Source organism: Myodes glareolus, chromosome 5 (genome assembly GCF_982192425.1).
Source record: "Myodes glareolus chromosome 5, mMyoGla1.1, whole genome shotgun sequence".
NCBI classification, from domain to species: domain Eukaryota; kingdom Metazoa; phylum Chordata; class Mammalia; order Rodentia; family Cricetidae; genus Myodes; species Myodes glareolus.
Genome location: NC_142030.1, coordinates 60,044,603 through 60,061,798, shown reverse-complemented (window position 1 = coordinate 60,061,798; position 17,196 = coordinate 60,044,603). Strand labels below are relative to the sequence as shown.

Here is a 17,196-nt window from a genome sequence, read left to right as displayed (position 1 = left end):
TAGAACAAGGACCTTTGGAGCCATAGTTTTTGTTTGTTTGTTTGGGTTGTTGTTGTTTTGCTTTGCTTTGATTTTGAGACAGGGTTTCTGTGTAGCCCTGGCTGTACTGGAACTCGCTGTATAGACCATGGTGGCCTCAAACTTGCAGAGATCCACTTGCCTCTGCTTCCCTAGTGCTAGGATTAAAGGCGTGCACTCTCACTGCCCAGCTGGAGCCATAGTTTTGGTGAAATTGGAGCCTGTCAAAAGTCTTTCTTTGGTGAGACTAAGTTACAGCAAAAAATGTGACCGAAGAGACAAGATTTCTGAGTTTGTTTGTTTTTATGTGGCCCAACTTGGCCTCAAACTCACTATTTGGGCTAGGATGGCCTTGAACATTTAAAAATTGTCTTTTCTTTCTTTTTATTTTTAAATTTTAGTTTTTATTTTTATAGTTTTTTTATAGTTTTTTGTGTATGGGTGTTTTGCTTGCATGCATGTCTTCATACAGTGTGTATACCTGGTGCCCACAGAGGCCAGAAGAGGGAGTTAAATCCCCTGTAGTTACAGATGGTTGTAAGGTGCCATGTGGACCCAGGTCCTCAGCCAGCACTCTTAATTACTGAACTATCTCTCCAGCTTGCCCCCTGTTTGTTGGTTTGTTGTTGTTTGTTTTTGTTTTGAGAGAGGTTTATCTTGTAGTTCAGGCAGACCTCAAACTGGTTGTGTAACCAGAATAATTTTGAACTTCCATGCCTCCAGGACTGAAGACATGTGCTGCCTCACCAGGCATATGTGGTGCTTGGGAGAACCTCGGCTTTCTGCATGCTAAGCAAACACTTTACCAACAGAATGATATCTACAGCATCCTGAGTTTCTCTTCATTGCAAATGAATAGTCTTATATTATTCACCTAAAATTCCCAATAGGTTAAATAATAGTGAAAGAGGTCTTATTCAAAGGCATGCAAAATAGGCGGATGTCTAGAAAAATCAGAACACTTGCAAGATCCTGATTTATTGATATTGTAAAGGACATGGGAAGGAAGGGCATGAGGTCTTCCTGTTGCAGCCTTCTGCTCATGCTTTACATCATCTGGAGCACACTCAGTCATTCGTGCTGAAAAGTGCTCCACTACATACACTGGCTTACAGGTGCCGGACGGAGGTAGCATTTTCCCCCTAGGAACTTCTGACTGCGTTCTCTGACCCCTTCTGTTTGCTTTCACGTATTAGCTATATCTCTGACAAGTGTTTGGTACATCATGGGCTCTCATAGGTGCCTGAAATGTGGCTTCTCTGAACTCAACAGCAATGGGGAAGTAGGAGCCAACTGGAGCTTTAATCTCTGCCCTTTCACCTCCAGACGACAGCAGACATTGAGCAGCAGGCTGTGTTTGCTGTGTTTGACGAGAACAAGAGCTGGTACATTGAGGACAACATCAACAAGTTTTGTGAAAATCCTGAGGAGGTGAAACGTGACGACCCCAAGTTTTATGAATCCAATATCATGAGCAGTAAGTAGGAGCCCTCGTTTCTATCCGTCTTGTTCACTCTAGTGGTTGCAGCGTGTCTTTACCCAAAGGCAAAAACGTGATGCTTTATCCTCTCTCAAAAGCAACCCCTCCTCTCCTCACTCGGGGTCCGAAGACTTGGTGATGGGATGCCTGACAACAAAGCAACTAAAGCTTTTTTTCTCTTAAGACAAGGTTCAAAGTCTAGTGATCCTTTAAGTCAGAGTGGCCTCATGCTTCCAAATTTTGTGTGGGGTTTGTTTGGTTTTTTTTTGTTGTTGTTTTTTGTTGTTTGTTGTTTTTTTGGGTTTTTTTTCTGAGATAGGGTTTTTTCTGTAGCTTTGGAGCCTGTCCTGGAACTAGCTCTTGTAGACCAGGCTGGTCTCAAACTAACAGATATCCGCCTGCCACTGCCTCCCAAGTGCTGGGATTAAAGGTGTGTGCCATGTGTGTGTGGTGTTTATATGGTATCTATGTGTGTGTGGTGATGTATGTATGTGTGATGTGGTATGTGTGTATGTTTATGTGTGTGGTGTGTATGCATGCGTATGTATGTGTGGCATGTGTTTGTGTGGTGTGTGTGTTTGTATGGTGTGGCTTGTATGTGTGTATGTGTTTGTGGTGTGTGTATGTGTTGTATGGGTATATGATATGTGGTATGTGTGTTTGTGTGGTGTGTATGTGTGTCTGTGATGTATGTATGTGTATGGCATGGTGTGTGTGTGTGTATGTATGTATGTGTGGTGTGTGTTTGTGTGTATATGTATGTGTGGTATGTGTTTGTGTGGTGTGTATGTGTGGTATGTATATGTGTTTGTGTGATGTGGTATGTATGTATGTGTGTGTGGTACATGTGTATGTGTAGTATGTGAATGTGATGTGGTGTCTGTGTGTGTGTGTGTGTGTGTGTGTTAAAGTGTGCATGTACTAGGCAACGATGAAGTCTGGGAGGAAAGGCACTGAGGACCTTGATCAGTGGTACCTTAAAATTTTAGAAATGTGCATGGCGAAGACCCTCTAGTTGAAGCCAGGACAGAGATAAGATGTCTTTTAAAGGAAGCTGCATTCTCTAATCAGAGTCAAGCAAGGTGAGCCTGGAAGCCCAGTGTCGTGAGAAGGCGGTGGATGTAGAAGTCCGAAGAGAAAGCATGCGGAGAGGAATTCAGAGCAGATGGCAAGCTCCCTGAGCCTGACACTTGCTACAATTCCAAAGTCCATTGTCATGAGAAGTCTGAGATGAGTTCACTGTGGCATCTGCAAGCAATTTCCTCCCAACAATCAGAGTCCCCTACACACACACACACACACACACACACACACATGCATGCATGCACACACCAATGCGCGCATGCACACACACATACCCATGCGCGTGCGCGCACACACACACACCATTCCTCAAAATAAAAAGCCACCTCCATTACCTTTTCTAATGAATAACCACCTCTATGCAGGTGGCTTCCCAGAGTCTGTTCATGTAGTTTCAGGACTGACAAGTTCCACATTAAGCTGACTTCATATAATTTCCTTCCAGTAATGGCTCTGTGATAGCTCTAGACCTATAGCTTAGAGTCTGTGATAGCTCTAAACCTATAGCTCAGGGTCTATGAAGCTCTAAACCTATAGCTTGGGTCTGTGATAACCCTAGACCTACAGCTCAGGGTCTGTGATAGCTGTAGACCTATAGCTCTAGACCTACAGTTCCGGTCTGTGATAGCTCTAGACCTATAGCTCAGGGTTTGTCATAGCTCTAAACCTACAGCTCAGAGTCTGTGAAAGCTCTAAACCTATAGCTCTAGACCAGTGCTGCCCCAAAAAATTACAGGTGAGTCATTTACATGAAATTTCCTGGTAAACTGGAAAGTAAAGAGAAATGAGTAAAATTCATTAGAATAATCTTTACTTAGCTCAGCATATTCCAGATACGGTCTTTTTGTTGTTTTGAGATAGGCTCTCATGATGTAAAGATATATAATTTTTAAAAGTAATAGAAATAAATGGGATATGCTTTATGACTGTCTTCGCAGTACAGTGTATATTTGATCTTAAAGCACACGTCGATGGAATATACCTGCTCACAGCCTCTTGCGGCCAGTGCCCATAGTATTAGCCCATTTAGAAAAGCATCTGCAATGATGTAGAAACTAATAACACACACTTTCAGCAACTCAACATATATTTGGTACATAGTCACTTATATTTGTTTTTTTAGGAGTGTGGTCACAGTGGTGACCTCGGTGTACTGGTTGTGCCCTCCAATAAACCATATCTTGATTGGATTACCATGCGCAGTACATATGTAAATAAAGATGTTGCCGAAAGTGGTGTTCCTTTAAAGATAATTAAAATACATGAACTCAGTGCTTGAATGGAAACTATTAGATTAACCGTCGGTTAACCTTAGGTTACAGGTAACAGTTCTCAACAACAAATGTGTTCCGTAAGCTCCTTGTTTTGTGACATTCATTCTTACTCACAACTATGATGCCCAAGAAGATAAAGTTCTTCTATATAGACTTGTCTTCCCAGTAGGCTCATCTTGGACAATCTAAATCAAGTACAAGAATATATGTACAGTAGAGCATAAAGTAACGTTTTATATTCGCTTGATGGATGCATACTAAACCAATGTGAGTGAGAGGCTTTATCTGATTTTTCAGCCTCAACTAAGTCAGGAGCATCGGCCATGTCTTGGGAAGCTGACTGTGACCTGCTCACACATTAGCCCTCAAAGCTCCCTTTCAATAACCACTGCCTGAATGCAGCCAAATGAGTATAGGGGCATTTGTCTGGGCTGTGATTATGGGTCCTTGTGTTGTACAGGCCTGGCATTTGACAGATTTTACTCTTTCAGCTCTCAACGGCTACGTGCCTGAGAGCATATCCACTCTAGGATTCTGCTTTGATGACACTGTCCGGTGGCACTTCTGCAGTGTGGGAATTGATGATAACATTTTGACCGTCCACTTCACCGGACACTCATTCGTCTACGGGAAGAAACACGAGGACACACTGACCCTGTTCCCCATGAGCGGTGAATCCGTGACCGTCACAATGGATAATGTTGGTGAGTAAGAGTCTAGGTATTTGGAGGGAAAACTGATCGGCTCTCAGGTGGAGAAAGGTCTACTGAGCTATCCAAATGACCACAAGTCCTGGTGTGTCTCCAGGACCCTTGCGGGCTTGCCTCACCCTGCTTCTCATGGTTTATAGTTAGGAAATGTTTCATGCCAATTCCATTTGCACATCTCTGAAACACCCAGGCAGCAAAGATACATGATGGCAGAAAGACAGATGTACCCGTGAAGAAGCAGAAGAAAGGGATTAGCCACGAAAGCATCCTTTGGTGTCAGTCCTCGAGTGTCGTCGACCTTTTTATGAAACAGTGGCATGGAATTTGCCAAATAGGCCATCGTAGCTGTCCAGTGGACCCCAAGGACCCACCTATATCCACTTCCCCAGAGATGGAATTACAAACTTGGGCTACTAGCCCTGACTTTTTTTTTTTTTAACATGGATGCTGGGAATCAAACTCAGGTCCTTGTGCTAGCTGAACTGTCTACCCAGCTCCATTTACCCCACCCTCAGGTGAGCAACCATTAGTTGAACCCTGGAGGCTGCCTCAGGGACAACATTGTTGTGTAAGACCCAAGTTCAAATCCTGCTCTGCCGCTCAATGTTTTGCAGCTTTAGATGGTTACTTGCCCTCACTAAGCCTTAAGTCTCCCTCTGAAAAGCTTGAGAGCACTGTCCAGAGTTGTTTCAGCTCCTAGTTGAAAGCTCCTCCAAGTGCCCAGCGCTCAACAAGTGGTCGTGTTGGTGCTGTCCCAGGTCATCCTTAGTGTCTCAGTAATTCACTTTCAAAATGACACATACGTTATTTCCTAGAAATACCTAAACCCCCTTTCTTTGTGGGAAAACAACCTCACCATCATCTCTCAAATTCCAAGCCTCAGACAAAATGCACAATTAAGCAGATGGTAATGACTTTCGAGGTCTGTTTTGCCACTGGTTTCCCCTTGTCTTGGTGTATTCTAAAGCAACAATTCTTGAACAATCCAAACTGAAAGTCTCTTTTTCTTCTTAATCTCCATAGATCAATAGTTTAAAGCTAATTTCTGTTAAATATATAAGCACAGTGACCCTGTGGATCGATACCAAAGCAATGTCAAGCTACATTTTAAAAAATTCCTAAGCATCCTATTCTTGGTTTTCCTCTCTATGTCACTGTGGCTCAGTAACTCACAATTCATAGTCTAGCATGGTCCATAGCTCACACATGGTCCCTCTGGTTAAAATTCACTAGAAATTGTTTTCCCAGCAGATTCTGGTGTTTTTGTAACTTTTCCTGAGCTTTCAACCTTTCCTTCTCTGTCTCTCCTATGAAGGAACGTGGATGTTAACTACCATGAATTCCAATCCAAGACACAAAAATCTAAGACTGAGATTCAGGGATGTTAAATGTATCCGGAATGATGATGATGAAGACTCGTATGAGATTTATGAACCTTTTGCACCTACAACCATGTCAACTCGGAAAATTCATGACTCTTCAGAAGACGAGTTTGACCCCGAGAGTGAAGATGATTATTACCAGTATACACTGGCTTCATCACTAGGAATTAGATCATTCAGAAATGCATCATGGAATCAGGAGGAAGATGAACTCAATCTTACTGCTCTCGCTCTAGAGACCAGCTCGGAGTTCATATTCCCAAGCACAGACAAAGTAAATGACTCAAAATCTTCTCCAGGAAACCTTAGTGGGAGCACCAGTCACAACCTCAAAGAATCTCAAGAAACCCTTCCTGGCTCAGGAGACACCATGACTGGTACTGTCCCGGAGGACCTCACTAGCTTGGGTGAGAACTCAGTTCTCAACTCTCCCACAGAACACCATTCCAGCTCATATTATGAACATGATGTGGAAGATTCACAGTCAGACATCACAGTGGTTCACCTACTTCCCCTTGGTGCAAAAGGATCAAGGAACCAAGGACATGCTAAGCATAAAAAAGCCAAGTTAGAAAGAGCCCACCTGATGAAATATAGGCTCCCCCAGATGAAAGTACCAACCCAAAAAACTAGGAGGCATTCAAACCCAAAGAATACTAACGCCAGAGTGAGGTCCAGCGAGGAAATTCCTACTGATTTGTTCCTCTTAAAACAAATGAACACATCCAAATTTTTGGATAGGGAATGGTATTTGGCTTCTGAAAAAAGTAGTTATGAAATAATACCAGCAAATGGTGAAGACACAGCAGTTAATAAGCTGCCCAATGGCCCTCAGAATCAGAACATCTTAGGGGCTTGGGACAATAGCACCTCCACTATAAAAACAACAGGAAAGTCACGTGACCTCCCAATGTTTTCTGGAATTAGACGTAAATCTCCACAAGTAAGACAGGAGGAAGCGAACAGAGACTTTAATAAAGGGCAGTTCATCAAGACACGAAAGAAGAGAAAGGATAAGAAGAGGGCAATCCACAGTCTTCTATCTCCAAGAGGCTTTCACCCACTAAGAGGAGATGCCCAGCCCACATTTTTAGACCAGAGACTTAATCAATCACTGTTATCCCACAAGTCCAATGAAACAGCTCTTCCCGTAGACCTGAATCAGACCTCCCCTTCGACGAGTGTTGACAGGTCACTTCCTGACCGTAATCAGGTCCCACCACATGGCACGGGACAGATGAGCTCTGCTTTAGATGTGTATCAGTCATTGCCCCCAGAGGAACAATCTCCAATATTTCCTACCCAGGATCCTGATCAAACATACTCTACCACAGATCCACGTCCTAGATCCTCTCTTCCAGAGCCCAGCCAGGGACTTGATTATGACCTAAGCCATGAATCTTACCCTGAAGACATTGGTCAAACATCTTTCTTTCCAGACCAAAGTCAAAAGTCTCTGTCTTCAGAAGATGGCCAAACAAGTCCCTCCTCATACCCAAGCCTCTTTACCATCTCTCCAGAATTAGATCAGATAATTATTTCTCCAGACCTGGGCCAGATGACCCTTTCTCCAGATGACAACCAGAAGATCTCCTCCCGAGACCTCAGTCAGGTGCCTCTTTCTCCAGATGACAAACAGAAGACCTCCTCCCCAGACCTGGGTCAGGTGCCCCTTTATCCTGATGACTACCAGACGCCCTTCTTCCCAGATCCGGGTCAGGTACCCTTTTCTCCAGATGACAACCAGAAAGCCTCCCCCCACGAACTTAGCCTCTTGCCTCTCCCTCCAGAATTTGATGAGCCAGTCCTTTCCCAGGATTTGGACCAGATGCCCCAGTCTTCAGACTTCAGTCAGGTGACCCTCTCTCCAGATTTTGACGAAATCATCCTATCCTCAGACCTCAGTCAGGTGACCCTCTCACCAGACCTTATCCAGACAAGCCCCCCTCTTAACCACAGACACGAAACAGCCTCTGCAGATCCTGGTCGAGCATCCGACCCTTCAGATTCTGGTCAGTCTTTACCCCTTCCAGAACTGAACCAAACGCTTCTCCATCCAGATCTCGTTCACACACCATCTCCTTCAACATCGCCACAACTCAATAACACTTCCAAGTCAACGGAACTGAATCCTCTTGTTGTAGTAGGTCTCAGTAGAGTTGATGGAGATGATGTTGAAATCATTTCAAATGAGGAGCTAGAAAGCATTGACGATGATTATACTGAAGATTATTATGTAAGCTATAATGATCCCTACAAAACAGACACCAGGACAGATACCAACTCCTCCAGAAATCCAGATACTATTGCAGCATGGTACCTCCGTGGCCATCGTGGAAACAAGCAATACTATTTTATTGCTGCTGAAGAAATATCCTGGGATTATTCAAAATTTTCTCAAAGGTTTGGCTAGTTTTCTCTCTTTATATTCGCATTTTTCCTACCACTGCCATGAAAATCACCTACAGCAGTTCCTGGGAGGTGATTTTGAACAAACTGTGCTTTCTATTGTCTAAGTCTCCTATGTCAACTGGACCTGTGATATTTCCTTTGTCATTTCCAATATTAGCACCCTCTACCCTTTAGATGACACTCAGGCAAATAAGAGCCAGTACTGAGGAAGTCTATGGTGTGTTGTGGTTAAATCAGTCTCCCCTCCTTTCTCATATCCACTTACCACACATGCTCCTGTCCCCTTTCCTTATCCCAATACACACATTTACCTATGCGTAGCTATCTGCTGACCGAAACGGCTCAAGTGAGGTTGGCTTCCAACCCAGATTTTAATGTAGAAATCTCCATTTGCATCTACTTGTTAACAACAGTTTCTGAGAGATCCACTTACTCTTTTAATTTTAATATCCTTTTCAATTCAGTATCACTAAGGGATGGAAAGCCACACTGTTCTGGAATGAAAACAGAAGAACAGGGCAAGAATCATTACTCAACTACAGATTGGTCAGGATAGATCTGGTGACTGTATGCAATAAACAGCCTGTAGTGGTTAATCAAGGCTGCCACACTCATATCATAAAAGTATGATTATAGTACACAAACACGATGTGCATCGAGACTGATCCACCTCGGACTGTTCATCCAGTGCCTAGCATTTTCTTTAGAATGCTTCTTTAAGATGCTGTCCCCTGTGGTTTCTCACTTAAATGCAGTGCCCATCACTGCATGGGAATAAACTAGTTATCTGAGTATTTCTAAGATGAGCTTTGGAAAAACAGGATTGCAGTGTTTACACAGAGTAGAAAGAGTGGGAGCCAGTTCCGCCAAACTCTTGCCTCTCAGGCCTGAAACTGGCTCTTACGGCTGGCAGAGTTGTTTTGCCTGCTCATGTGTTCCGGGAGGCCGTTTGGGTAGATGGGATCAGCAGGAAAGAAAGACAGGAGGGAAGGCAGAATAAGTTTCTCCGTTGATGACTTTGGAGATACAATCGCTATTATGGGTTTGAAGGATGGCTTATTTCCATCAAGTTCAGAGATTTAAATCTGTAAGATAATTTGATATCTTTTGGCCTCTTGCTTAGTTGATAAGATCTGTGGGAACTAATGTGTTGGATTTATATTTTTATTAAGCTTTTTATTTTGGGATAATTGTGGAGTCACACTCTCTTGTGAGAAATTACACAATATTCCTTATATGCTTTACTGGGTCACCCCAGTGGTAGTCTCTTAGAAAAGTATACTATACTACAAAAAAAAAAGTATATAGACCTTGCTGCTGTCATGAGAGAGAACATTGCCATCTACACACACACACACACACACACACACACACTCATGCCTCATACCACCCATCTACCTCCCTCCCACCGTACTCCACCTTAGCCTTGCAGATCTCTATATCTGCCATTTTGTCATTTCATGACCACTGTGTCATGCAACAAGTGATCTTAGGGGATTGGCTTTTTTTTTTAAACTACTAAACAGAATTCTCCAGAGATACCTCCTCATTATTACACAATCTAACCATTCCTTCTATTGCTCCGTGGGATTTCACATGACATTCACAAGTTTTGTTGTTGTTTTTGCTGTTGGTGTAAATTGATGCTGCCAAATATGAGGGGTTTCAGTACCCATGGAAGTATCCCAAGCTAATGAATACATGCCTCATACACTTATTTTCTCATAGAGAAATCTTAGCACTTACTTTCGCCATTTTCAAGGCTATACTACACAATGACTGATTATAGTTGCCATGCTCTATAGTAGGTCTCCTGAAGTTACATTTGTTCTCTAAATGAAATATTCTACCTTTTGACCAACACCTTCCCAGTCGGCTTCCCTCAAAGTCCTTGGTAACCACTCTGCTCCTGTGAGTTTTTGTCTTTCCGTACTTGGCTCTTTTCATTTAGTAACATGGCAAATTTTTCTTCCTTGTAAAGGCTATATTGTGTTCCTGTGTGTGTGTGTGTGTGTGTGTGTGTGTGTGTGTGTGTGTGTGTGTGATTTTCTTTATTCATTAATCCTTTAATAGACTCTTAGGTTGATTATACTTTGGGCTGTTATAAATAATACTGTTATAAATCAGCTGTTTCTTTAATGTACAAATTTCACCTTCAATTCTGTGGCCAAAAATGTGATTTCCAGGCAGGCATGGTGACACATTTTAATCCCTGCACTTGGGAAGCAGAAGTGGGCAGATCTCTGTGAGGTCAAGACCAGCCTGGTTTACATAATGTAGTAACTTGTAGGCTAGCTAGTGCCACACAGTGAGACTTCATCTCAAAAAAAGGGAAAGAGAGAGAGAAATGAGACTGCAAGTTATGTTGTAACTGTATTGTTGATTTTTTGAGCAAGCTCTGTCCTGTTTTTAATAGTGTGTCATAATTTAGATTCACATTTTTTTCAATTTTAAAAGGCTTCTTTTTCTCCATATGCTTAACACTTATCTCCTGTTCCCATAATCATCATCTTGACAGATCAAAAGTGGTATCCTTGGGATTTTCATTTTGATCATTAATAGTAGCATTTTATGTACTTGTTTGAAATTTCCAAGTCTTCTTTTGATAATATATCAAGAATTTAGATATTATATATATATAAAAATTTATGTTGCAATATTATTTTGTTTGTTTACTAATTATTACTAATAATGTATATGTGTGTTCTTTGCCTGTTATTAATCAATATTTTGCTAGTAATTAAGTTCCTTATATATTTTAGATATTGATTCCTTATCAGATACATGCTTATGTATATGATGCAATATGTGTTCTCCCATCACATAAGTTGTTTCTTAATTCTCTTTGTCACATGTCACTTCAGTCTGATATTGCATGAATGGAATTCTGTCTGTCCACTTGTGATTTGTTACCTGATTTTGAGAGTCCTATCATCAAAATCTTTGCTCAGACCAGTGTCTAAAAGCTTAGGGGTAATATGATTTAGCAAAATCAAAGCCAAGAACAGCCACTCAGGGTAAAAGAAATGTGTCTACCTGATCCCTTTCATGAGGGTGACCTTCTAACTCAACTGATCATCATCTGGCAGCTCCAGCTCTGGTACTTACCCATTGAATGATCTTGTCTGACTTTGGTCTTAAAATATCTGTTACTGTATTGTTATATTTGTTTATTAATTTATGTGCTTGACAAAAGCATATTAAGTGCCTACTATATGCCAAATAACACGCTAAGAATTGGAGAATGCAACTAGACAGTGGTGGCACACACCTTTAATCCCAGGAGGGAGAGGCAGGAGGATCTTTGTGAGTTTGAGGCCAGCCTGGTCTACAAGAGCTAGTTCCAGGTCAGGTTTAAAGCTACAGAGAAACATTGCCTTGAAAAACAAACAAAAAGGAAGGAAGGAAGGAAGGAAGGAAGGAAGGAAGGAAGGAAGGAAGGAAGGAAGGACAGAGAGAGAAAGAAAAGAAAAGAAAAGAGAATTGGAGAACACATCATGAGCTGGCTGAGCAGAATACATGGCCTCATAAGACTTACTCCTTAGTGGCAGACTGAGATATTAATAGATCTCTCAGGTCTCACATAATTTGTTATATATCCTGTAGAAATACTTTAGGACTACTATAGAAATCTACTGTGTAGACTATAATAAAGTCATACATATATATTTATTGTACTTATATATTTAATATACAACATAAATATATAAATTATATAAACAAACAATATTTATATATTTTATATATAAATACATATATATATATATATAAATTATACTTGACCTAGTCCAAGAGATCCTAGGAAGTCTTACCTAAGAAATTATATTTGAGCTGGAAACTAAAACATACACAGTCGCCTGTGCTTTCATCTATATATATTCACTAACTTATACATGAAGTGGTTTTTAAATATTCTATGCTAGTTACCAAACAGATTATTTCCTAATTCCTTTTAATTTTTTATTTTTATTTTCTGTGTAGGTACCGAGTGCCTGAATGTATGTGAACTGTGTGTGTGCCTGGCATCCTCAAAGGCCAGAGTATCCCCTAGAGCTGGGGTTACTAGTGGTTATGAGCTGCCCACAGTGGGTGCTGGGAACCAAACGTAGGTCCTCTGCAAGAGCAACCAGCACTCCTAACTGCTGAGCCATCTGTCCCAGATTTCCCCAACAGTCCTTAATTTCTTCTTCTTTTTTTTAATGAATGCTATTGCTGTCGTTTCAGTGAAGTGGACAGTGACGACTCCGATGCCGCTCCAAAGGACACCACATACAAGAAGGTTGTGTTCAGAAAATACCTGGACAGTACTTTCACCAGACGTGATCCTCGGGGGGAATATGAGGAGCATCTTGGGATTCTGGGTCCTGTTATCAGAGCTGAAGTGGGTGACGTGATCCAAGTAAGCCATCCTCGAGCCCTCTGATTCTTCAGGGATTCGCCACAAGCACCAAAGCTGATTTGTTTCTTGGAACTGACAAATAACTGCCACTTCCCGCCCCCAGAGACTGCTTGGCTATTTGGCAATTTTTGAGATGAGAAAAGATCTTAGATGTTTTAACCTTGAAAATTGTTTAATCTAGAAGAGTCAGCACTGGCGTTTCTAGCTGAAGCCAGGCTGTGTTGAGCTAACATAAAAGTGACTCAGCTGTGTTCCATGGCAGAAGCAGTGACAGCAAGCACAGTAATTTATAAATATATCCCAGCGTTTTCCTAAGACAATATGAAACCAAATGAAAAGAAACTGGAAAGTGAAGATGTCTCTCTGCCCTAGAAGAGTGAGCCAGTTTCTTAAGCATTTTACCAGCCTTAGTCATTGATTGCTTTTAAAACCCTGTATCCGCTCCCCAGACAATAACTTGCTTTTATAACAGAGTTCATCTCCCCATCTTTCCTAAACTCTCATATATCAGACAAAAACAAAGCAACAACAATAAGCAGACAAAACACAAGAAAAACTGCCCCACATCTATGTCCAGAAACATAAACTTTGACCTGTGAGGGGAGCTGCCAATTTGTCAATGACCATTTGTCCCTTTACAAAAGAAACACGCGGGTGAGGAGATGGCTCCGTAGGTAAAGGGTAACCACTTAGTCTGTGATCTGCAAAGTCCTGGCCTTGAACTCCGACACAGCAACACCAATTAATCAGTCAATGGAAGGCAATGAAGTCTGGGTTAGTCAGCTTCCTGTTGCTCTGATAACAGCCCAACGGAGGAAACACTTCTTTTAGCCCATGATTTCACCAATGGTTGCTTGACTCCCTCGCTTTGGGTCTTGCGTTAAATCAAGTAGTATGCAAAAATTAATCTGCAGTCATAAGTTCCCAGTACACCTTAGTTCTGATATCGTGACTGCCAGTCACATCCTTTAGTGCTGACAAGTTTTGGTTTGCTATGTTAAGACATTTGTGCCTCACTCTTTCTTTTTTTTTTCTTCTAGGTTCGCTTTAAAAATTTAGCATCCAGACCATACTCTCTTCATGCCCATGGACTTTTCTATGAAAAGTCCTCCGAGGGGAAGACTTATGAAGATGACTCTCCTGAATGGTTTCAGGAAGACAATGCTGTCCAGCCCAACAGCAGTTATACATATGTGTGGCATGCCATCGAACGCTCCGGACCAGAGAACACTGGCTCTGCCTGCCGGGCTTGGGCCTACTACTCTGCAGTGAATGTGGTAGGTTTCGAATTCTGATCTCTCCCCTCATCCAAAGCCACAGTTCTGTTTTTTTTAAGCGCCTCCTACAGACTGGGCGGTGGTGGTACACACCTTTGTTCCTGGCACTCGGTGGGGGGAGAGATAGGCAGATCTCTGTGAGGCCAGCCTGGTCTGAAAAAAAAAAAAAGGCTTCCATGCTTTTCATGGGACTTATGACAGAGCTGCCATTCACGGTGTGGCTGTCATAACCAGAGATACTCCACACAGTTCATTAGATGTAGCACAGAGAAAGTGTTCATTCAATGGACATCCTGGGAATTACATAAGTCTGAGCGTGCTCCCAGAGAACCATGATAGTTTGCAATTTAACAGTAGTTTATTCTTAAGTCAGGGCCTGAGAGATGGCTCAGCAGTTAAGAGCACTGCCTGCTCTTCCAAAGGTCTGAGTTCAATTCCCAGCAACCACATGGTGACTCACAGCCATCTGAGGTGAGATCTGGTGCCCTCATGAGGAAGAGACCTGGTCAGTAATTCTCATCAACTTAGGAAATGCTTTCCCTGCTCTACTTAGGCCAAGAGGATAATCAGTTTGTTACTTAATACGTTGCCTTTGCTAATAAAGAACAATGCCATAAGAAGTCAGTTCTGTTCTAAGTTAAACAAGGACACAGGGAGGAGGCTGCAGTGTTCCTGAAGGAATAATCCAGGCACATTCCATCCCATCCAGCTCCTACAGGAAGGTAGAAACAATTAGTTTCTCTGGGCAAACTAGCAACTGTGTCGATCAGGACAAGCTGTGCCCACCTCCTGTCTTCTTGGTTGGCCTTCGGTGCCCAGGAAAGGCAGAAGGAAACCAGCGTCCATGCAGGCACACCGAACACTCACTGTCTTCTTTGCCCTTGACCGTTAGAGAGAGAGAGACCTTTGCACAGTGAGACTCCCAAACACAGGTGGCTGGGGACTCTGCCCAGGTTCACAGCCAGCAAAACCCAAAGCCCTCTCCCAGCCCTCCACCAGGCAAAGGGCAGCTTGGCTTCAGAATTGCCCTCAAAGACAGGTTTTTGCTAGACCAAGGTTTCTAGATAATTTCCTGGCGTTGTGCTTTGTCCCTGAACAAGTGGTTTAGGCTGATTTCTACTACAATCGGGGATGCCAGAGATTCCCTATACATTTTGGAAGCAGGTAGGGGGTGGAGGCCACCACAGACCTAGTTCATGTGAAAGGCCTCTCAAGTAATGAGGTTAACAGATCCCATCACAAGAGAAGAGGGGTCCCTGGGGAACCTCCTGAACTCAGTGCTACAGAACATTCCATGCTGTCTCTGGCCATCTGGAACCTCTTGAACACTGGTAGTGGTCCCAGGAAAAGACATCCGGATATGGAATATCCAGGGCTGCTATGTGGGTGCCTTGTATTTGCTTACCTGCACCGCTTGGGGACTAGACACCCAGGCAATAGCATAGAACAGGTTGAGTTAGACTCATGGGCAAGGGTGAGGGGAACAAGACCTGGTCACCCAGCCCTTGTGCCACCCTACCATGGAGGATGCAGTTCCCTACTGTGCCCCACACCCACCCAGCTGGCCCTCTGGGTACAGAAAAAGGCTTTGGCTCACAAAATTCTTTTTGAACCTTTTATATGCCGTTTACTGAAAATTCAAAGACCCTTCATGTTTCATTCCACAATATATGCGTTGTTCAAAACAGTAGGCTTCAGGTAGTAAATACACATGTGTTTTTTAGTGGAGACAGAAAGAGAGAGAGAGAGAGAGAGAGAGAGAGAGAGAGAGAGAGAGAGAGAGAGAGACCCATTTCTCAGGTAGTTTCTTACTTCTTTGTTGATGTTGTTCAGTGTTTTTTTTTTCAATATTCAGCATCAAACCCAAGGTGTCCTATGTGCTTGCAGATAACCTACCATTGACACCTACCCCTCCCTGAACACGACGCTTCTTGGCTTAGATGTAAATGCCCATCTGTCACTACAGGGGCACTAGGAAAACGATTTGCTCCTCTTTAACCTCAGGTTCTAAAATTAAGAAATAAGATAGGAAGTGTGTGTGGTGGTGAAGCTCCGTAATCCAGCAACTTGGGAAGCTGGGGATTGTCTCGGAGTGTATTCAAGGATGGGCTGCACAATTTAGTGAGAACTTGTCTTTGAAAAGATCAGAAAGAGGCTGGAGATGGAAATCAATTCCGTTCCCAAAACCAAAACAGAGAGTGGTAGAAGGAAGGGGGGGTGGGGAGGTTAGTAGGCATGCGTTCAATGAATGTACTTCCACTTGCCATTTGGGACTCTTGTCAGGATTAAATAAGATACTGCAGGCAAAGCCTTTAATACAGCATGGACACTCAATAAATGGTGTCCGTTTGGTTGTCGATTTTCATGTTATTATTCAGATAAAGGATAACAGCCCAGACTTCTTCATTACTGATCTTCAAGTTTGGAGCCTCTTAGACGAGATTTCTTTTTGTGTAAGAACTGTAATTGTTCAGAAGAGAAAATAAGACTATTCCAGTGAATGGCAAGCGTTTGCATTTTGCTTGTCTTGTCTTCCAGGAGAAAGACATCCACTCAGGTTTGATTGGCCCCCTTCTGATCTGCCGGAAAGGAACACTTCACGGGGAAAGCAATCTGCCTATGGACAGGAGGGAATTTTTCTTGCTCTTCATGGCGTTTGATGAAAAAAAGAGTTGGTACTATGAAAAGTCCAAAAGGTCATGGAGAATCAATTCTCCAGAAGTGAAAAATTCCCACAAGTTTTACGGTATTTTTCCTCTGACTTTGATCTGTTCTGATTAAACCTCACAAGGTCACAATGATTCCTGCCTTTAGGTCTGCACAAGATTAGACCTTAGGTGTTCTTGAGGAGCCAGGAGCATCAATTAAGCCTGGCTCTTCAGCACCCTAGAGAGAGGATCTGGCCCATAAGAAACCCTGCTAAAGAACACAGAGAGACTTCAGGACAGCATCCCACTGGCTGCTGCCAGACAACATAAAACTAACCAACAAGACAATGGGCACTGTCCTCCAGATGGTGACATACATAGGTGTGGGCATGGTATTACTCTACTCTTTAAGATACTAATGATCCTGTTTCTTGCAGTCTAAAACAATTAGTATTTACACTAAGAAATGGTCATCCCTGTGTCTCTTCCGAAATTTGAGTGGCTATAACAGCC

The 17,196-nt window shown here is 42.6% G+C and overlaps 1 protein-coding gene across 1 annotated transcript in view; it reads left to right on the top strand.

The window, feature by feature from the left end:
* F5 (coagulation factor V) overlaps positions 1–17,196 on the top strand; it is a 79,200-nt gene that overhangs the window by 45,521 nt on the left and 16,483 nt on the right. The window contains exons 11-16 of the mRNA XM_087906337.1: positions 1,345–1,495; positions 4,347–4,559; positions 5,881–8,350; positions 12,584–12,758; positions 13,799–14,035; positions 16,574–16,781. Of these exons, the coding sequence (XP_087762463.1) occupies positions 1,345–1,495; positions 4,347–4,559; positions 5,881–8,350; positions 12,584–12,758; positions 13,799–14,035; positions 16,574–16,781 (3,454 nt within the window). The remainder of the gene's footprint in view (positions 1–1,344; positions 1,496–4,346; positions 4,560–5,880; positions 8,351–12,583; positions 12,759–13,798; positions 14,036–16,573; positions 16,782–17,196) is intronic.